We start from the raw sequence: 22,046 nt of genomic DNA on the forward strand, positions 1-22,046 counted from the left end.
TTACGAAAAGAAAACAAACATAACTCTTGGGTTAAACTTGTTATTGGAAACATTTTCTGCTACTGCGAATTTGGAGTTTTCCCGAAAAAGTTCAAATAGCCTTAAAGATTGTTATAGACTAAAATTCATTGATTGTGGAAAGGATGCATTATGTGTTGTTGAGAGCTACGAAATGGTTACAACGACGAGGATTTCTAAAAGGTAGCTTGGGCAATGTTGCTCACGAGTAGCCCGTATGGTAAATTTTTTTCCCCTCTACAATTGTAGGAGCTTTTTAAATGTCAAAAACATTCAATTTTCCGCTCATCTTGTAGAGCCTTTTACAGCTCGGTTTTCAAGTTGAAAGCAAAACTGCGATCGACGAATATTAGCATGAATATTGCAGTTGTGATGCAGCTTGCTTTGATACCATTTTGAAGAAAATTGTTATCAGAATAGAACTTTAACTCAGATAAAAAATATATCGAGACGTAAATAAATAATTTTAAGCCTACCGTATGATATCCCGGTATAAAAGCGGTTCGCAAGCAAGCTATCTTAAAGAATCTCCTGGATAGGATAATACTGTTGTTAATAAGAATTGCCAACGATGTTTACACAGAGAAAATTTATTGCAATTAGCTTGGTTAACCAAACCGTAAACAAACTTTATTGATACTCAGCATAGGCCATCTATCGACCTAATTATTTTTTTGCTATTTATATAATTATAGAGAGGCAAACCTATCTAAGATATGATAGACCCCGTAATGGCTATGATTTGGATGAAAGAAGTGAGTACGCTAAATTTTGGACGAAAAACATTCCCTTGTGTAAAATACAGATTGCTTGACTGTATGAAGAATTGTCACACTAACACTGTACAAGACAATACAAGACATTATAAACGCTGACAATTTCACTGATATTTCGACACTTCTTTTGAAGTAATCACTGTTACTTAATTTTACATCTTTAACTATGTGTTTGTGATATCTGCTGTTTTTTAAATAGGTTTCCACCTACATCAACACACATTAAAAGCTCATTAAAGTAACATCTGCAATATTGACATAAACATGCATTAACTCTGCTTGAGCAATTAGAAAGGGGACAATGACTATTCAATCCAGTTTCTAAAAACCGTGACGTCATTAACACGGGTATGACGTACATCATAATAAACTATCATTGCATTTTATTAACTTTATTCCATGAGCTGAATTCGAAATCAGCCTTTCAAAGCCTGACGCAAACACTACAGCGTTTGTCTGGCTTCCAAACTAGTACCAATTTGTAAATCTTCGTTTCCTGGGACTAGAGTTTTGCAGATGTAATTAAAAATGTACAAGAAGTATAGAAACTTACTGAATCCCCACAAATTGTCCGTCTTTATTATATTGTTTGCATAAGACAAGTATTTTTTATATATATTTCCAAAAGTTTCAAAATATGAAACTCGGGAACCAAAATACTTTTTTGTCGAAGTACGTGTTGACCTTTTTTTTTGAATGATCAGAAAGACCAGTGTTAGTTACAGCGTAATAACAAAAAGATGTTTTACACCACCTGGTTTGAAAAGGATTTGATTTGAAGAACAGAAGCCATAAAAGTCAGCTCAGCTTGAACCATTTGTTTATCCTTGTCATTTTGTTATTTAAACACCTTCCATGTATTAGTATTTTGAATTTTGTATTTTGATTATGGGCCATTTTCTGAGGTGATCATTGCCTGATTTCAAGCCGAAAAGGACTAGGTACGAGTCTACAAATTATGGGATTAGCATCTATTGATCCACATAGCCTTAAAGTGCATACCAAGCACAAAAAGTGCATACCAAGCACAAAATCCCCACGTTTGGTGCAAATAGACCCAATAGTAAACAAGATACAACCATTTGAAAACATCAAAATTTACATGTATCGCTATCCGGACGCTGTGTCTGGATGACCAAATATTTCTGTGTAATTTTGGCGTTTTTAAATGGCTGTATCTCAGTCAAAACTAGCCTGATTAACACTAAACTTGGGGATTTTGTGAATCTCGGTTTGTTCTTTCTAACTATGTGGATCAATAGTTGCTAATCCCATAATCTACAGACTCGTACCTAGTCCTTTTCGGTTTGAAATCAGGCAATGAGCTTGAAATTTTCTCAGTCTTCACTTTACCCCACCCAGACCTAATATGGTACTCATGTCCCCCTCCCACGGCGAGAGTAGAAACTGGTTGAGAAATTCACTCCGATCCTCAAGGCAGTCTCGTCTCCAGAACCGTCCGTCCCTCTGTAGTCCCCGAGGCATGGGGATGAAGAAAAAGTGACACTGGAGACACATGATCGCCAGTGAAGTACTCTTCGCGTTTGCAACCAGAACCGATTATTATTATTTTACAGTAAATGTGGGAAAAATTCTGGGACTCAAGGTGGTGGGTGTCCGTCGTTTAGCAGATTTTATACCCTTTGGAAATTTCGAAATTTTTATTTTTCGTTATTTCAGAGAGCTGCTGTCTAAACAAAGAGTCACCGTGGCTTCACAACTGAACAATGTTCGTCCGTGAAGTAGTGTTCCCCATATTAAGCGGATACTAGCTTGAGTCCCAAATTTTTTTTCCCCACATTAACTGTAAAACAAACCTGTTTTCGGCGGACACCACTGTCAAGCGGACGCGGAGACCAATGTTTAGACCTTTTGTTACACAAAGCCTGCAATAAGCGGACAGCTCGATCAGACTAGTACTTTAACACTAATAAAGTGTATTATCGTTTGTCTCATAATGTAGTCACTTGAGATGTAGATCGCGACGTTTCGACTGCTTACTGCTAGTCTTCTTCAGGCGATAAGGTCGACTGATTGCACGGTATCATTTATATCACAAAGGTCGGCTGTGATTGGTGCATTTCGATCCTCCTATTGTTCCATTGTTCCGGCGAGTAGCTGTTCCCTCAGTGGTCCACTGTTGTACCGTTCTCCTGTTGTTGTGTTTCTTGATCGTGGGTATCCATGCTTCAGGAATTTCAATTCCACTGTCCGTGTTGATGTTGTTAGGGTGAAGTCTTATGTGAATAGCTTCCTTGACCCTACGTGTGTACCAGTGAGGATCTCGATCAATAAACTTGACCTCATTCCAGATAGGATAGTGGCCGGTCTCGTGGGAGTGTTCAGAAACGGCGGAGGTCTGGGTACGGGCGAGTCGTATATCCCTGTCGTGTTCTTTGATCCTCTCCTGCATAGATCTCCCTGTTTCCCCGATGTAGACTTTGCCGCACTCACAGGCAATCCTGTAGACAACATCATCTTGTTTAGCCGGGTTGACGGTGTCCTTTGGTCGCACTAAGTGTGACCGAAGTGTCGTGTCGGACTTAAAGACGGTGCGAATGCCTTGTTGTTCTAGGCAGCGGCGGAGAGACTCCGAAAGTCCTTGGACATAAGGTAAAACGGCGGTGGATTTAAATTCCGCGTCGGGCTCTCTTCTTGGGGTTGTTCGTGCCTTTGTGATCTTCTGTGCAAAAGAAGAGGGATATCCGTTAGAAACAAGTACAGATGACAGATGTTTCTTCTCTCCAGCGATTACTGATGGTTTGGTGACGAGACGTTTAGCCCGGTCGTACAGACACTTCACAATACCGCGCTTTACTGACTGAGGGTGGTGTGAATCATACGCTAGGTACTGATCAGTATGTGTTGGTTTCCTGTAGACACTGGTGGTAAGGCGGCCATCAGGTTTTCTGTAAACTGACGTGTCGAGAAAGGCGATCTTGTTGTTGTTCTCGATCTCCATGGTGAAACAGATTGATGGTTGTTGACTGTTCAGGTGTTGCAGGAAGACGTCAACTCTATCCCGATCCAGGATGGTGAAAGTATCATCTACGTAGCGTTTCCAGATCTTAGGCTTGTAAGGTGCACCATTACATGGTTTTTGCAGGGTTTAGGCGGGCCTTCTCTTAAATTTAGATCTTTTTTTTTCTAAGAGTCTCCATTTTACATTAACGTGGTCTTTACAGTTTTTCGAAAAGCCCCCATTATCTCATTTAAATTGTTTTCACAGCCTTTGCAAGGTCCCCCTTTTTAATTTACATGTTTTTAACAGGCTATTTAAAGCCCCCCACCGCACCCGTGCAACTTCTAGGTTTTTCATTTACATGGTTTTTACATGTTTCTTACAGGGTCCTTTTCTTTCATTTACATTGTTTTTACATGTTTCTTACAGGCCCCCTTCTTTTCATTGACATGGTTTTTACATGTTCCTTACAGGCTCCTTTTCTTTCATTTACATTGTTTTTACATGTTTCTTACAGGCCCCCTTTTTTCATTGACATGGTTCTTACATGTTTCTTACAGGACCCCTTTTTTCATTTACATGGTTTTTACATGTTTCTTACAGGCCCCCTTTTTCATTTACATGGTTTTTACAGGGTTACGAACATAACATTTCCAGACTATTTACAGCATTCGCTTGAATTATTTACACGTTCCTTACATGGTTTAGCAAAGCAATTTACATGTTTTTTTACAAAGGCAGATACTGTAAAAGTGCGTAAGATATTTTACAGGTTTTTACATGTTCTTCAAATGATCATTGTCGACAAAGACAATGTAAATCACTATTTACAGAACATTTACATGCTGTACTAAAAGCTGTAAATTTCCTGTAAATTTATTTGACAAAATCCTAACGTGTAAATTGTAATTTACAAATAACGTAAATCAAGATTTACATACTGTAAATTAAAATTGACATGTCCATGTAAATTTTCAACTTTTCCAGTGTTTTCCAATTAAAAAAGAAAACATATTCCTGGCTTAATTGAAGTCATAGAAAGACGAAAGGGACGTTTGGGGAACGAGAAACTATGTACAGAGCACGCGAGCAGCGAGAAACTGTTTCCACAGCTTTGTAGAGCCCTACAAAACTTTAACGATTGTTTCTGTAACTCGAAGAAACACGGAGATCGTTTTCAGTTTTTTTTTCCAATTCACCACGTAGAAAATAAAGGAAAATTAGTCGTTTAGTTTGATAATTAAAATGTAAATTCTCTTTGGTAGTGCTTGTTAATGTTCAATGTTTCTATGGCATTGAAAATGGAAGTTTGGATTTTAGCCCGTGTACATTTTCTGCAGTGTCGTTGTTTTCAAATTAATCAGAGTTAAACAGTGCGGGGCGTCTACTTGTCGTACTTAATAACTGTTGGACACACTGACCTGACAATAATGACACTCATTTTTAGTCAGTTTCAGTAGGTTAGCACCTGTTCCGCCCTTTTTATTTAAGATCCGGGAACATTGCAACTGCACTTAGCTTCATTCTGTAACCCTTGCAGTTTGGCCGATTCCGCGATGCCCTTCAACAACACCACTGTCGGTGAAGCTGCTAATACGACTCAAGCGACTCAAACAGTCGACATAATCATGGAGCCAGCCTGGTTGACTATCGTTCGACTTACCATTGAATGCATAATTGCGGTTGCTGGCATCATCGGAAACTTCGCAGTTTGCTTTGCTATTACAAAGCACCGCACGCTGAACATAGCACCCACCAATACGTTGATCAGGAATGTGGCCATCGGGGACCTGGCAACGCTTCTTATATCTTTCCCACTTGGTGTAGTCAGAGAACAATTCACATACTGGCCGCTTGGCGAGTTCACATGTCGTTATATTTTCCCGCTAATCGACATCTTTTTTGGTGTGTCCGTTTGGTCTATTGCTGCCATAGCCTTCGAAAGGCGTCGCATTTTGGGGGCCGACGTCCCTCGACTGGTTCTCAGATCATCAGCAGTGCCACGACTCGTCTGTGCTGCTATCTGGCTCTTTTCCTTCCTTGGGATTTCGCTGCCATTGGTCCTTATTTACAAGTACTATCCATCACCGGATATGAAGCCCATATGCCGGCCAATTTGGCCAAACCCTATATTAAGCTTCATCTACAGCATCGCCATGTCCCTGTTTACCTATGTCATCCCGTTGTCCTTGATCTTTGTCACGTATTGCACCATCAAACGCAAGCTGTACAAGAGCGAATCGTTTCATATTGAGATGGCGGATCAAAGTTTCAGAGGAACTTTCAAAAGTAGTCAAGTAACCCTTGTGAAATCACGCATCAAAAGGTTCAACAAAATCATGACTCCAGTGGTTGTTGTGTTCGCCATCTCAGTTTTCCCTTTGAGCCTGTTCCGTATACTCATCTTGTTCTACTTTACTAACCCCGTATTCGTGAAATACTCTCATGTAATGTTCAGAATCTGCTTCTTCTTTTATATCCTCAATTCGGCAAGTAACCCGTTGATTTATTCTATCGTCAATAAGAGGTTTCGCCAGTCCTTTAGGGAAATGGTCGCCTGGGCTTGATGATAGTTGAGACTGATGAGCTGACAATGAACATGTCACCGAGAAAATCGTAAGTCTAAAACGCACCTTAGATAAACTGTTTATTCCGAATTATACTCCGGAGTAAATTCGCTTAGAATGCTTCTAGAAGAACATGTGTCTCCATAGGAATTAGATTTAAAACATGAACCTGAATATGGATGCATGCTTGAAATACAATTTGAGCGTAAAAAGACTTAATTCTATGACAGTTTTCGTTTAACTCTTTTCGCAGTTTAGGGTAAACTGTTGTCAGAAGCTATTTGAAATAAATCTTTGCTTTTTAAAGTGTAAAAGAGCAAAAAATAGATAAATAGAATCAGTGATAATAATTATTCAAGAGACGATGGTATCATCGTCTCTTAAAAATGATAATTTTAATAATAACAATAATAATAAAGATAATAATAATAATACTAAAATTAATACTACTACTACTGCTACTAATTTTAATAATAATAATAATAATAATAATAACAATAATAATAATAAAACGAAGCTAGCAAAACTGGTCTCAGTTTGACTGACTTGAACATCGCGACTTCATGTTGGACCTTAGAAGTGCGTGTTCCAGTGGTATTTAACTCGTTTTATTAAATGTTTTTTGGATAATTCTTTTCCGTGGCAAGAGATTAGCAGCAGCAGCACGTTTGCAAGAAAAGATATTCGGTGATTGGTGCCCCTTTCTACACAGGTTGGTAATCTCGCTCGTGAAAACTATGTTTGTTCTGTCACTAAACGTTTCTGAAAGTTAACACGCTGTTTAGACTGAAGTGGACCACGTTCTATTTAGTTTGACAATTTGCGTTTTTATATCACAGTGGGCTATAAAAACTGGAAAACTTCAAGTCATTCTGCACTGTGGGAGATTACGATAAACGAAAGCTTATGAACAGATTGAAACGTCGGTGGTGTCAACTGCAAATAACCTTTTTTTACGGTTTATTTACTCTCGATAATCATTGATTTTTGCGTAAAAACATACAAGATGGTTCCGGCTAAAAAAGCTATTCACCTACGAACTGCCACTGCTTTAGGATAAAAATTGAATTTTTCTCGATTTGAATAACCAAAGTAAATAAGATTCCGCGAGAACTCTAATAAGCTTGACAAACTGCGCGTTAGCAGAGTTTAAATATGAATCCTAGAGTGTTAACCGAGTTGCGTGTCTCCAAATGAATGTATGCATTAAACTGACTTACACCAAGAAGTTGAACATTCTAGTCACAAATACGGTTATAATAAAGTGTATTATCGTTTTGTCTCACGGTGTAGTCACTTGAGATGTAAATCGCGACGTTTCGACTGCTTACTGCTAGTCTTCTTCAGGCGATAAGGTCGACTGATTGCACGGTATCATTTATATCACAAAGGTCGGCTGTGATTGGTGCATTTCGATCCTCCTATTGTTCCATTGTTCCGGCGAGTAGCTGTTCCCTCAGTGGTCCACTGTTGTACCGTTCTCCTGTTGTTGTGTTTCTTGATCGTGGGTATCCATGCTTCAGGAATTTCAATTCCACTGTCCGTGTTGATGTTGTTAGGGTGAAGTCTTATGTGAATAGCTTCCTTGACCCTACGTGTGTACCAGTGAGGATCTCGATCAATAAACTTGACCTCATTCCAGATAGGATAGTGGCCGGTCTCGTGGGTGTGGTCGGTCACAAAGGCACGAACAACCCCAAGAAAAGAGTCTGTCGCGGAATTTAAATCCACCGCCGTTTTACCTTATGTCCAGGGAGTTTCGGAGTCTCTCCGCCGCTGCCTAGCACAACAAGGCATTCGCACCGTCTTTAAGTCCGACACGACACTTCGGTCACACTTAGTGCGACCAAAGGACACCGTCAACCCGGCTAAACAAGATGGTGTTGTCTACAGGATTGCCTGTGAGTGCGGCAAAGTCTACATCGGGGAAACAGGGAGATCTATGCAGGAGAGGATCAAAGAACACGACAGGGATATACGACTCGCCCGTACCCAGACCTCCGCCGTTTCTGAACACTCCCACGAGACCGGCCACTATCCTATCCGATAATACACTTTATTATTGCATCTACCACGATGAATAACAACAACCTTTTACTTTAACAGTGTTCAGCGATGTTGTTTTAAGCTAAGTAGATTATTCCGAATTGATGCATTGCCCTACTGTACATTGTGCAATGAGCAGTCTTTGATCTTACACTGTGTTACACTGTGTTACAAAAGGGTTAATTATTAACTATTACTGCACAATATATTAGAGCCTGTTTATAGCGGACACCCTGTAATAAGCGGACACTAATGAGTGTCTAAGGGTGTCCGCTTAATACAGGTTTCACTTTAAACATCCTGTTTATCACTCCTCTGGATCTCTCTGAAAAAGTGCTATTTTTTGACCACAAACCAACACCAGTCACTTGATTCCGTCTGTTCAAAAACCAAACTACCGAATACCCACCAAACTACCTAAAAGCGAATGCAAATTGTCAAAATTTACAACGGTACAAGTTCGCCTCATGGGTCAAGGATTCTCAACTACCAAAAATTACGGATTGAAAACTACCAATCACAGCCCACTATCATGACCGTTTGAACTGCACGTGAAACAAAACACTGAGCAGCATCGCTTGTGATTGGCTCATTTTTTCTTACTATCAGACGCGCTGTATAGCTGTGTCTGATCCTGTCTCCTCGATTCAACATCGCTTTTCCGTAAAATATCTTTCATATCTATTCTTTGCTGATACATAAGCTGAAATAGAAAAAGGAAAGTTTCAGTATTTGAAAACGGTGAAATTAAAGACCTGTCGTGGAAGAAAAAGCCAGCTCGTTGTTTCGTGTCAAGTCGTGACCAATCCATGCTGCGGTTTTGCGGTTGTCTTTTGCTGTTTCATCTCGCATCTGATTGGTCGCGCTGCAATAAACATGCCAGAAATTTTCTCTAGTGTTCACGGTTTTACGGGAAAGACTGTAATTGCTTATACTCTCTATGGAAAGAGCCTGCCGGGAATCATGGTAGTTGTATTCATCATCTTGGACTAGATGTTTTGTTGCATAAGGCCAGTGTGCCTGAAATTTGACTTCACCAATCAGGATTCAGCAGGCGGGAAATACCGTACTGTCACTGACGTCAATGTATGTTAACAGGAAAGGCATCGAAAACAGGCAACGTTTCTCACTGGAGACGGCATTAAATATTCACGAAAAGTAATTTATAATTCCAAAAGCCTTATCTAAATGTAAAAAGGGAAGTACATGAAATATGTTGTGTCTCAAAGCTTTTGAATTTGGCGCTAAAACCGCGTCACCCGTGTCCAGCAACTCGTTCCTCGCTCTCCGAGTGTCGCCTGGTAGAATCATAGTTGTGTTATTTTGACAAAACATGCTGTTCCTCGTCAAATTAAAGCTAGACTTCTCGAGATACATGTAAGTCTTAAAAGAATTCAAAGAAGCTTTAGCAATGTCTCTATTTTTGTTAGCTGTGAAGAATAGACTACTAACGTGTCGTTTCGGTAGAACAGCTCGGTTTTGACTACAGCTCGTACTGCGGCCTCAGGCACCGTATACGAGGTTGTTTTGATGAATACAACTACCATGACTCCCTGCAGGCGTATCTCATAGAGGGAATTTAACTCAGGGGGCGGTAAGATGAGAGACCCTGGGAACAAGGCTGTCAAGAATCAAGCCAATCAGATCATGCATCTCTCGAGCGGCACCTTTTCCTCGTGTCAAGGCCTCGTCGTTTTTTGACGTCCTTGTTTAAGTTTATTTAAACAGTCGACTATCAGACTACCAATGCAGACTATCAGGAACAGCTGCCAAATGTAATGTTAACCTTCGTGAACTCTTCGCGTTCACGCTTAGCATATTGTTAGAATATTCCCTGGTAGGATATCATTGATTTATTATTTGATCTCTCGCGTTTGTTTGATAAGAATCAAGGGCATAGAAACGCCGATCAGCCGAAATCTCGATAGTGTTCGACTTTAATTTTACTTAGAGTGAGTTTAAAACAGGTATATCCGGTAAATATGTTTTATTGGAAGCCCTGAAGTCCTTTCAATTTGTCCTTAATGTAAGCCTGAACGCAATTCATACCTTCCCAACCGAAAAATGTGGTTGCTGATAAGAATAATCTTGTAACTTCGAACTTTATTAGCTTTTATTGTGTCCTCGAGTTAATGAAAAGTGACTGACACAATCAAAAACCAATATCTCTTTGAACAACATTTACATGAGAAGAAATAGCTGTTAAAGATACAACTCCTTGCACACTTGTTAAAAGACGACTGACTCAGTGGTATGACTTCTACAGCCTAACGCTAGCAGATATGGCTCATTTAGAAATCGCTACAGAGTAATTTGGAGCTATTGACGTTTCATTTATATGCTAGTTATTTCCTTTGTGGTTTGTCACATGCTGGTGTTAAACCACCGTTTATTTACCAAAACCCTAATTACTTCAGTAATCAAGGGCGTTACGGTGATTTACATACTCACTCAGCTTAAATTCGAAACTTCCGAGGCGGATTTTCTTCGAGCGGTGGAAGCTACGAAGTTGAGTTTTTTAATCTGTGAAGGACAAAGTAAATTAGGCATGGGTAAATTAACCTAAATTCACTCTGAATGATGACTCCTGGCCAGCTTCCTTCAGCACGTGCTTGTCGACTTTCAGTTTAAAGAACTGAAGACTAAAATTGTTAAAGCCTAATTCTACTTGAACCGTCTTGACAAATAAACCCCCGTTTTATTCAATTATTGATTTCTTGACAGCACTATAATAAACTGAAGCCTATTATATTCAGGAACCTTCAGGATTTCCATGATAATGGGTTCGTTGAAGCGAATTAGACAGTTGTAAATCATTTGCGTCTCTCTACGCACTTGACAAGAAGAGATAAATTTCGAACGGTGAGCACGATGAAATTGATCTGGTACCCTTTTTGCTAGCCATATCTCAGAGCACTGCAATGGCACAGCGCCAAAGGAGAACAAGCGGTGTGGCAGACTTGTTCAAACAAGCGATCGAGGCCAACGACCTGGCTCAGCTCAAATTTGCTTTAAAGTATCACAAAGCGAGAATAAATGAACAGGACAACAAAGGAATCACAGTCTTGCATCGAAGCTGCCTCTGTGGACAACTGGAAGCCGCAAGGTTGCTGGTGGAGAATGGTGCCGATCTAGAGTTGCGGGATGATCAAGGATGGAGCTGCTTGCATTACGCCGCATATGGTGGTGACGTCGACGTCGTCAACCTTCTAATCCACTCTTGCGTGGATGTCACAGCGACATCGTACGAAGGAAAACTCGCAATTGACGTGGCCAAAGGAGAAGGGATCGTCTTTATCTTGGCCTCGGCGATTCTAAGAGCTGGAAAAGAGCATTTACTACTCCGCTACATGGATGAATCGACGTCAAGTTTGGAAAGTTTGCAGTCCATCGCCGAGGAATGCCAGAGGATGACTCCAATAAAGGGAGCCATGTCGGAGGAAATTTTGCGGGCAAGTCAGCAGTTTTTGGCACAGAGCTTTAGTGCTTATTTGGATGAGAAGTTCAATTTGAACGAAAGCGATGGAGAGAAGTCAGAATTAGCCGAGGGTGCACCTGAGGAACCGGCCAAACTATTAAAGCTAACAAGGAAAAATTCATGCCCTGTAAAAAAAGACCCTAAAGAACTGGCACCTTGCAAAAGGGCTCGCTTAAATTCTTTTAATTCGGCGTTCTCTAACAATGTCTTACAACGCTATGCAGTTAGTGAGACCAATCTGTCAGATGAGCATGCTGATGGGAATCAGGAAGAGATAAGGGCTGAAATCAACAGAGCTCCGAACTTTTCTGATCTCAACAATGTGAACTCAGAAACGTGGATTTATTCGCGGTGAGATTACTAGAAAGACCTCAGCAGGCACACGGACAATTGGCGGCAGTTTAGGTCTAATCTCACGGCCTGTGAGCACAGAGAACAGCTATCCCCAGCATGAATGCCCAGTACAAGTGTTTTATAACTCAAATACCCTCTTGATAACAAGATCATGGAGCTCAAAGCAAGCCGCTAAATCTTTTTTCGGACAACAAGGTTTTTCTTTGTCAGGTCTTTGTAAATAATATCAAGCTGGAAGTTTAAAATATTTCATTCATATGATTTGATGAAGGACAGATTTGTTCTAATTTGTTAATCGATAAGTAATCCAGTCGTTGAATTTCCATATATTAGAGACTGATGACATTTTGGTTTATGACTTTCTTTTGGTCAATGATAAAATTTCGGCCGGCCCGGGTTTCATTCTTAATCGTTCCACATTTAAGACATCTATAGCCAGATATTTTAGTAATTGATCTTAATAAGAACCAGAGGGTAAAAATTATCCGACCGTTTCGCTACAGACCTTTACTTGATTGCCTGCATATAGTCACTCTAAAGGAAGATGCAGGACTGCTTGAAAGGGAACTTGGAATTTTTATCTTTTCTTGCTGTCCTTGCAAGTTGCACCAGTACCTTTTAGTTTTGACAACAATGTGCATTGCATTATTACTCGACAAAGATACGAGAGTAAAGGAACACTAGCTAAAGGCAGGCCGGAAACACGAGCTGGAGTTGTCTATTTTCAGACATGAAGTAACTGTACTAATAGCTCTTAAAACAGGAGTACAGTCTTGGTTTGAACATATGCTAAACCAAAGAACTATGGTGATCAATTATTTCGGGAACATTGATTAGTGAAGTCGGTTGACTTTGAAAGTGATACAACATCAGTCAAGAGTGCCCATTCTCCTTTAACCCTCAGAACCCTCAAGTGACTTACTCATGATATGATGAGGTTATGGAGACACATGGGCGATCAAAACATTCGTGATTTTGCTTGAGGCACTGTTTTAGTTATTTTGCTGGAGAAACGAGTAAAAAGCGAACTTAATAAATACGATAAATTTTAGCAAACTGTTTGACCACAGGCGGTGAGTTTGACAAATGAGACCTTTGATATCTACAGCCAATTCAGGTTCATCTCATGTAACTTTGCATAGGAAAAGAGAGCCTAACAAGGAACCCAAACACTCGTAGTTGCAGATGGCAGTTCAGCTGCTGTTTTTTTTTTTTTTTTTTTAACCACGCATGTGCGAGCGTGATCGCAGTTTGCTGTTTTGTTCGTTCGCATTCAGTATGTATCTACTGATAAACTGAAAACCAAAATTACCCTCAAAACAATTTGTTCCCATCAAAACTCTTCAGTCTCAATTTAGTAGCAACCCTGCTGCCTTGCCTGATCTGCTCTAATAATGAGCAGTCGATTAGCCATAAACACTGGTGTAGTGCTTATTTTCTCCTCCAGCACCTTCAGAAAATACACCACCGCTTTTAGTAGTTTGTTGTTTGAATCAGTCAGACGTGCAAACTTGACTGTATTCACCACACCTCAATGAAACCGTTGTATGGACATCCGCTTTTAAATACGTAAGGTTTTCGAACCACGCAAACATTTAACCGTAGCATTTTCTCTACATGATTTAATAATGGACAATTTCTTTGTTCTATGTTGTGAACGCTTTGAACATCTCATTCAGAGAACTTAATTTAGATGTAGGCTGTAGTGTATGATTGAACGAATTATAATTATGTGACACCGAGGCAAACCCTGCGTTACGTTTCTCAATATTTGCCATGGTTGTCATGTGAGCAAATTAACAGCAATTAACACGTCAAGGTGAAGAAGCAGTTAAAAATGGAAATGCCTGTAAGATTAGCAGTATTTCAGTTCTATAAAGCATTGCTGTGAGAGAAAATAATTAACGTCATAAAAGCTTGAACATCAAGCTGTTGTTAACGTTTGGAGATCCATGATAAACTGTGCACGTCTATTGAGAGTGTGTCTAGCCTGATGTCGACTATTTAACTTTCATTGTCAAAATGTCTATTCTCTTTGTGGACGCATCATTTTGTAAATTTGGCTGGCAGTATCAGACGTTAATAAGCCTTGACCCCAAGCAGATAATTTTTCCTCGTAAGCTACAACACCGACTCTGGGACTACAAACCGTAGCGAAATCAGTGAAGCTGACCGTAGCAAATGGGAGCAAGTATGACAAGTTATGTACCAAAGATGAGCACGAATTATATGTCATTTGTCTGGGTTCAGTTACACTTTACAACATAATTAAAAGATCGCTAGTGACTTCTAGGATTTATTCTAGATGTAATTGAATAACATGGGATTGGAGATACCTTTTAGGATAACTCTTTTCCGGCTCCAGAACATTCCACTGCGCTAATCTAACAATAACTTTCTTTTTTGTTTTGAAGCAAATGAAGCACAATATCTAATGGTGGTCAGGTCGGCCTATATTTAGGAATCCTTGTCTGCTTTCTTTGTTCCCTGGTCTAAAAAAGTCGACAGAACTTTAAATCCATGCCTAAATCCTATGTGCAGTCATGCAGTTGGACTTAAACTGCTCCAGAATATTCTAAGCTAAGAGAATTAAATGTAATCTTAACTTCCTTTTAAGCAAATGTCTAAAAAATACCTAGGTGAACCTATTTTTAGCGGTAGTGGTATTCTTTTCTTTGTTCCTTGGCCAAGTAATTGCAAGTCAACGAAGGATTAATTCCATGTTTTAATCGTAAGTGCACAGTCATATAAATTTTAACCAATTTTTTTTAAAGTTTTTCTATCGTTCGAAGGGATTACTGAGAAGCTTCTTGATTTAATCGACTTAGTTATTGATGCTAGACTGCCTTTGTTTTAAACACTGGAAGGAATTCAGATCATGCAATGCCAAATCAACGTGAATGATCGTTTAGCTAAACTTATATATAATGTTGTATTTCGGCGTTGTATTGCATGGCATGGTGTATCAAATTATGCCATTATGATGATATCACATACTGTTCGCTCCGATCACGGCGACGAATAAATTAAAACAAATTGCACTGTGGAAACCCACTGTGTTAAATAAGAAATGCACTATTGGAATAGACAGCGTTTAGTCCTGCCAATTTGGGAAATTACATGTGAATTCCAATTTTTCGATCGAATTGAAAATCGAAATGACTTTCGGTTTGAGTTATCGGGAGATAACAAAAATCGAGGGTTTAAGAAATCGGAATGCCACTGCATTGCATGAAAAAGCTAGCTTCTAAGGATTGCACCGATTACAGTTAATTAGGACGATGCACTCAGAGAGCGAGCCCAATTTGATATTCACAAGCACTTTTTGCTTCCCATATTAACATCACAGGTGGAGGTTTCTGCAGTACATCTAATGCTACAGGATAGTAAGCCTTCGAAGCCAGCTTTCTAGCTTTCTCGGCCCACTCCTCCAGCTGCCAAAGTGCAAGAAACTCTCTCTTAGGGTCTAGGGTGCGCTTGCTGGGTGCCCGGGGGATCTGATAGTACCTAAAATATCCTTTGGAATTAGGCGAGGTCGTACAGATTTAGGAACTAGGAACAAACATTTCCAGGAAGTTATCTGCGCGCAAAAGGCGCTAACCGGGTTATCATTCAAACAAGTCATCCAACGAATTTTAGCGTGTACCTAGAAGAACAGAGTACGCTAGGAACCAGATTATTAAGTAATTTTGCACACTCTACTTTACCGCTACCACACTCTATTCATTCCCTGTTTAGTTTTTATTTTATGCAATGACGCCTTTGGTTCAAGATTTTCAAGTGTTTGCTTACTCAGTAAACAAAATCAAATTTTTTCCCCTACGCTGAATTATTCCAATGTAATGCAACGAGTACTCGGCCTTGGATTTTCGTGCATGCACAAGAGAATGATGAAAAAAGAAACGATGGAAAAGACAGATATTTGTACGTTGAATCTCCAATGTTCTCTCCAGAACTAATGATTGAGTGCGTGAAGAAGAAACGTTTGTTTGTAGACTTCATTTCTGAAGCCTCACCGTCTTGTTAGCAGCTATTATATTGCATTTTTTGTGATTGTTATCTCTTTTTGTTTCGACGTATTTTTTGTCATGTATGTTTGCGGGCGTACTTGTAACACCCGCCACTGAAAAAACTGTTATCAAAACTGTTGCGTGCGATGTCACCTTCGTTTTAAACTTTCATTTTTACATTCCTTATTGTCGCTGAAGTAAATACCCAAAGGCTGTTTATGCAAAATTGCAGCTGAGTCAACCTGTACTTCACGAGCTTGCCACTTCTTTTCACAACAGCTAATTTAGGCATTACTTCGACCTGTCGGTTAGCCAAACTGCATCTAACTAACTCCAAGGCAAGGCAAGCAAATATTGGGCTTAAAACTGAACAAAAGCCCCAAAATGTTTGTCGTTATGTCGCTCCGTGTTCTTTTGTGTTTCCTTCTGTGTCATCCGTCTGTCCACGGCAAACCTTTCCAGGAAGATAACGAGGTATGTAGAACGATGCCTGCCCGTGCTTGATTTCTTCCTATCCACAAATAACAGCAAATGACTTAGTTTGTGATTTCGTCGAGAATCGGCAGGCAAGCTTAAGTGAAAACTAGAGCTTCAAGTCCGTAAATTTAATAACAGAGCACTGACGACCATCGGGAGAGGGGATTTTAAGAAAGAAAAGAAAAAGACAAGAGTTGGAATGTAACAAAGGCGGCGGCGTGAAACAGTTTTGGCTTGAGAACACGACGACTTTATAACGAGAGGAGTTGATGGTGCTGACGATTGATAGAAAACCTTTTAATTAGTTTTAAGCATCTTTCAGGGAAACTTTCTTTTTGGTTATTTTCTTTTTGTGATAGGAACTTCTCGTTCACTTAGATATTTATCAACTTTTATTTCTCGTAAGTTTGTAAACATAATGCACAGGTTAACCACAAATATGAGTCCATTCAAGAATGACTAGTCGGTTACTATGGACTGTAGTAATTCCGAGGTATAGGATTTTAACATAATATTCTACAACTTATAATATCTCCCTCAATAAGTTCAAACTCCGATTTGTTACTTCTAGGATTTATTGATAAGAGAACCAAGAGCACCTAAAGAGAAGAAAGCGGGTATGATTTCTAAATAGTTTGTTTAAAGAAGCGTTTGCTTTAATAACTTTGAATAAATAATAATTATGCCGAGACAGCTATTTAAATAGCAATCTGTACTTGTTCATTTCATATGCACAGCTGAAGTGTTACTTTTACCTTCTTCCATTTGTAACATAAATAGAACTGCGTTAATTTTGTTTAACAAATAATCGAAGTCAAAGCCTTGTATTGCACACAATCATCAAACATGACGGCTTGTGTAAACTCAAGCGCTAAACTTCAGCGTGAGTTTTTATGAATCTCAAGTGTTCTCAAACAATCGGAGTGGTTTTTGACAGTGTCATAAATGTATTTGGTTTGTTCATATGCACCCAAAAAATATAAAAGTGGGCGTAGCAATAAACTAAAATAAATTTATATGGCGACCGATAACAATGAACTTTTGTTTGTGTTTTTTGTATGCTTAATATCGCGGGGGTATTTTACAGTTTAGCTCAATGTGTTCCCAGGCCCCACTTCGTATTTTCCAGTTATTGCAGCATGCATGAGGAAAAGTTCATATCTTAGGAAATTCCAGCAAGTAAAAATACAGTTTTAAATTGGGACTGGTGTTTGTGTATATGTTCAAGATGGACAATAAGAAACAAATTGTTCTCCCCCGTTGATGAGTGACACTTAAAATTAATATCAAAATTCAAACGAAATTAAAAATAGATAACATAAAAAGAAGAAAAATATATAAAAAGTGTCATTTGTGATATTATGTACGGGTAACAAGTTAGTAACAAGACCTGACCGCAAGACCGCAAGACAAGAAACTCACAGCAACTTATATTAACATTCCTTTATGTAAAACTGCTGATGGTCAGAGGACATTTCAATAAAGGATTGTAAACTTATGAAATTCATTAGATAAAGATTTTAAATTGTGCAAAGGTTTAGTAAACTTTAAAAAGAATCTTAAAACAAAGATGCTTAACGCGTTTTGAAACAAGACTAGTGTTTACACTTTTTAATTCATTGTAATTTTATTGCATTTTTTATTGTATTTATATTGTATTGTTCACGGAAAAACCTATATTTGGGAGTGTGCAATAAAGTTTCAAGGTTCAAGGTTCAAGTAAATCAGCTACCCAAAATGGTCATAAAAATGAATTATTAATTGTGTCCTGTTATCTCTCTCCATTTCTTTTGATGCTGTACTTGACTAGACTGCGGCACTACACTGACTGGGTCAAATGGTACGGTGACGTCACCCAATTATCCAAGACCTTATCCTACTGACGTGACATGTGTGTGGGTGATATCAGTGAAGCCGTCACAAGTTATTGAGCTGGAGATTAACTCTCTTGACATCGAACAAAGCAGCAAATGTAAATATGACAGTCTGGAAATTTTAGATGGATCAACGGTAATTTTTGTTGTACACTAATAAATACGCCATATTTCACCTACTGAAACAAAACCTGTATGTCAACGACATTGAATAACCGAAAGACACTAAGCATTAGCTCACTTATTGGCTCATCCAGAAATTGTAAGCCTTAATTTTATACTAAGTAAGTTCACGAAAACTTTCAAGGGAATACAGTGTAAACCTTCGGAAGCAGCCTTCATAGCCTATTTTCAAGGTGCACTAAGCCTCTCTTTCAAAGCGAGGTCTGGTGCACTACCATTCATATGAAAATGAGTTTAATTTGCATATCAATGAAATCTCATTTCATATTAAAGCTGGGCAGCAAACCTCGCTTAGAGAAAAAGACTTAGGTAATTCGGAAATAGCCTATTAAACAGTTTAATTTTGTGTACTGTAGCCAGAATATTGAATTCATCGTACTTATTTTCTTCTCATGTCAGTCCAAGTCTCCTGAGCTTGGAACATTCTGTGGTTCTACAATTCCATCTCTTATTCGCTCGTCCGGGAACTCGTTATATTTAACTCTGACGTCAGATGATGGCGATACCGGAAAAGGATTCCAAGCAATTTGGCGAGCGGTATCCAATGACATCCGTAAGTACAGACACGAATGTAAGTACTTCAAATCTCAAGGGAAGGTAGCTTTCCGTTGATCTGGTGGAATCGTTTCTTCGTTTAATTTAGGTCGTTCTAGTGTACGGCCATTTTATTCGAAAATCTTTATAGAAAATTTGGCATACAAGAAAATATATGCCACTCGTTAACGTAACAGAGGGATACCATAAGAAAGAATCCGCACAAACTTTACGCGATAAAGAAAATGATTTCTTATGGCACAAGTTTCACGGTCAAAATCAAAATCTTCCTTTTTTTCTTGCATTTTTTTTTCTTACAGTTAGAATTCGGAGGATTTAATAACTACTTATTAACCGAGAGCGAGGTCTTTACGGGAAAATCTCAAACCGAGACTTATTGACCAAGTAATAGCGAGGTTTGAGATTATTATAACAACAACAACAACAACAATAATAATAATAATAATAATAATAATAATAATAATAATAATAATAATAGCAAACTTTATTGAGCACTTTTCCATACAAACTTGAATCTTACATGTATCTGGTAAAAAATTCAGTACGATGAATTCAATATTCTGGCTACAGTACACAAATAATAATAATAATAATAATAATAATAATAATAATAATAATACATTTATATAGCGCTAATACTATGAAATATTCAAAAGCGCTTTGCGTAAAAAGAGGCTAATAAACTAAAACAAAGATCTATAAAAAGCATGAAATGTGCTAAAAACACAAAAATAGAAAAACGGCTTATGTAACTAAGAGTAACTAAAATTATAAACAGTCCTAAACGCTTTTAAAAAGATATGTTTTCAATCGTGAAGAACAAATGTCAAAAAAATTATTTCACAAGTTCTGGAAAATGTAGGTCTAACTCTTCTACAATATGGTGATTGATGATTTTTTTCCTGTTATAGAATGCGGAGGAACGTTCACTGACGAAGAAGGCAGTTTCCAGACTCCCAGATATCCTGAACCATACCCGGCCAATATTGAATGCGAATGGATTGTAACCGTACCAGTCACTCACTCTCTCACTTTGACGTTTGACGCATTTGGTGTGGAGGAAAGTTCCAAATGCAAGTACGATTATGTGGAAATCAGAGATGGTGCCACGGATTCTTCAACACTGATTGGTTAGTTTCGTGTGATTAATTTATTTTCTTCACGACTATTAAAGCGCCTGAGCCTTTTGTCAATAAATAAACAATTGTTTGTAAACAGTTACAGACATTTTTCGCAGGCGTACGTTTTGAATTCAAGAGACTTAAAAAAAACACGATTAAAGTCAGATTCATTTTTGCCATTTGACCATCTATGCAGAACGTCACACTTCAAAGGCGAAGAATAAAAAGGGCTCTGTTGACGTACTAAAAATATAACATCACTTTGTTAACAAGGTTGATTTTATGGATACTTTGTGAAGCTCAAAGATAGCTCATTCCTTTTCCGCATAGATAATACAAGGCAATATCGTCCTGCGTTTTATTTTCAGGTCGTTTTTGTGGCTCAACCCCCCCGGCTGAAGTGACTGCGCAGGGGACATCTCTGTACATCAAACTTTTTTCAGATGAGTCCGACACAGGAGCAGGGTTCAAAGCATCTTGGACAAGCCAGCATTTAGGAGGAAATTCAGGTAGGAAAACCCCAGAGCCTGTTCATCACTTTAGTGATAATCCCAAGCATGTAAATTTTCACAGCTTATGCTTGTGCTAACCCCGGGGGGAGGGAGTACTCCCAGAAAAATTTGGTAGGGGTGTGCGGTCCGCTTCCCAAAACCCTTATCCTATTTACGACTAAAATCTGCGACTTTTCCCTACCCTATCTATGGCCAGACCAAAAATTCGATACCCTATTCATGACCGTTGCGGCTGACACAGTTGCCCTAAACATAATTTTTGACGTACTTTTGTTTACGGTCTTATCGATAATGATGAAAGAGTAGCTTCTTCTAAAAAAACATACCCAATTCAAGACTAGAGTACCAAAACCATAACTTATTTAAGACAAAAATGGCCAAATCGATACCCTATTTACGACCAAAACGGCTGAAAAACCATATCCTTTCCGGCTGCACATACCTATATAGCCCATATAAGGGAGTACCCCCCAGCCCCCGGGGTGCTAACACACTTATCTCACAACTGTAAACCAGGCTTCAGTCTGTGAGAAATTCTCTGCCGGTTGGTTTTGTATTCTTCAGGTTTACCTGCAATACGATGCAGCTCAAACTGTATCTTTAAACCGTTGTAGTCAAGGAGAATGCAATTCAATAAAGAGTGTAGAGCTGATAAAGACAATCACATGTAGTAATGTAAAGTAATCGCAATTGGACTTCGTGTCGTGCAATTCTGGGAGTAATCCGAGAGTAATATAATTCTAAAAAGCGAGCGTAATTGACGTACGAATGGCGTTGATATCCAATTATAGGTATCATACTGCAAAAAGTTAGAGACTCATGTGATTTAGTTACACAAGTTCCTCGAGAGGTATAAAGACGGAGGTGAAGTTGTTTCCACGATACGAAATTGAACGAAACGAAAACGCAGCACTGTTTTCAGTCCGTGCTCTGTTACGATTGCTCGAAAAACTGGCACTACTGATTGAATATCAATTGGTGGAAGCCTGATTTTAAGGGTGCATTAAAATAGTCCGAATGGAACAAATTTGGCAGTCTTTCGTTTGGCCGTCTCAGCGGACGACAGGCATTCGCAGGAACAAAAAGTCATACATAAAACACGACAGACTGTGT

At 38.9% G+C, this 22,046-nt stretch overlaps 3 protein-coding genes across 3 annotated transcripts in view; all 3 read left to right on the top strand.

The window, feature by feature from the left end:
- The first annotated feature begins 4,691 nt into the window (after nucleotides 1–4,691).
- Nucleotides 4,692–6,753, top strand: LOC110048868 (neuropeptide Y receptor type 6-like). The gene has a single exon (XM_020754626.2). It carries the CDS (start codon nucleotides 5,313–5,315, stop codon nucleotides 6,321–6,323), a length of 1,011 nt encoding a protein of 336 aa, XP_020610285.2. The 5' UTR covers nucleotides 4,692–5,312; the 3' UTR covers nucleotides 6,324–6,753.
- Nucleotides 6,754–11,130: 4,377 nt separating this feature from the next.
- On the top strand, nucleotides 11,131–13,257 carry LOC149098124 (uncharacterized). The gene has a single exon (XM_089278503.1). The coding sequence runs from the start codon at nucleotides 11,291–11,293 to the stop codon at nucleotides 12,200–12,202; it is 912 nt and encodes a 303-aa protein (XP_089134629.1). The 5' UTR covers nucleotides 11,131–11,290; the 3' UTR covers nucleotides 12,203–13,257.
- Nucleotides 13,258–16,489: 3,232 nt separating this feature from the next.
- The window catches only part of LOC110069222 (ovochymase-1-like), an 8,057-nt gene continuing 2,500 nt past the window's right edge, over nucleotides 16,490–22,046 (top strand). Inside the window, exons 1-6 of the mRNA XM_089278479.1 lie at nucleotides 16,490–16,685; nucleotides 17,260–17,305; nucleotides 18,499–18,698; nucleotides 19,145–19,298; nucleotides 20,212–20,430; nucleotides 20,790–20,930. Of these exons, the coding sequence (XP_089134605.1) occupies nucleotides 16,596–16,685; nucleotides 17,260–17,305; nucleotides 18,499–18,698; nucleotides 19,145–19,298; nucleotides 20,212–20,430; nucleotides 20,790–20,930 (850 nt within the window). The 5' untranslated portion in view covers nucleotides 16,490–16,595. The remainder of the gene's footprint in view (nucleotides 16,686–17,259; nucleotides 17,306–18,498; nucleotides 18,699–19,144; nucleotides 19,299–20,211; nucleotides 20,431–20,789; nucleotides 20,931–22,046) is intronic.

This window comes from Orbicella faveolata, unplaced genomic scaffold (genome assembly GCF_042242905.1).
Source record: "Orbicella faveolata isolate gen_17 unplaced genomic scaffold, um_ofav_v1 contig_46, whole genome shotgun sequence".
NCBI lineage: Eukaryota > Metazoa > Cnidaria > Anthozoa > Scleractinia > Merulinidae > Orbicella > Orbicella faveolata.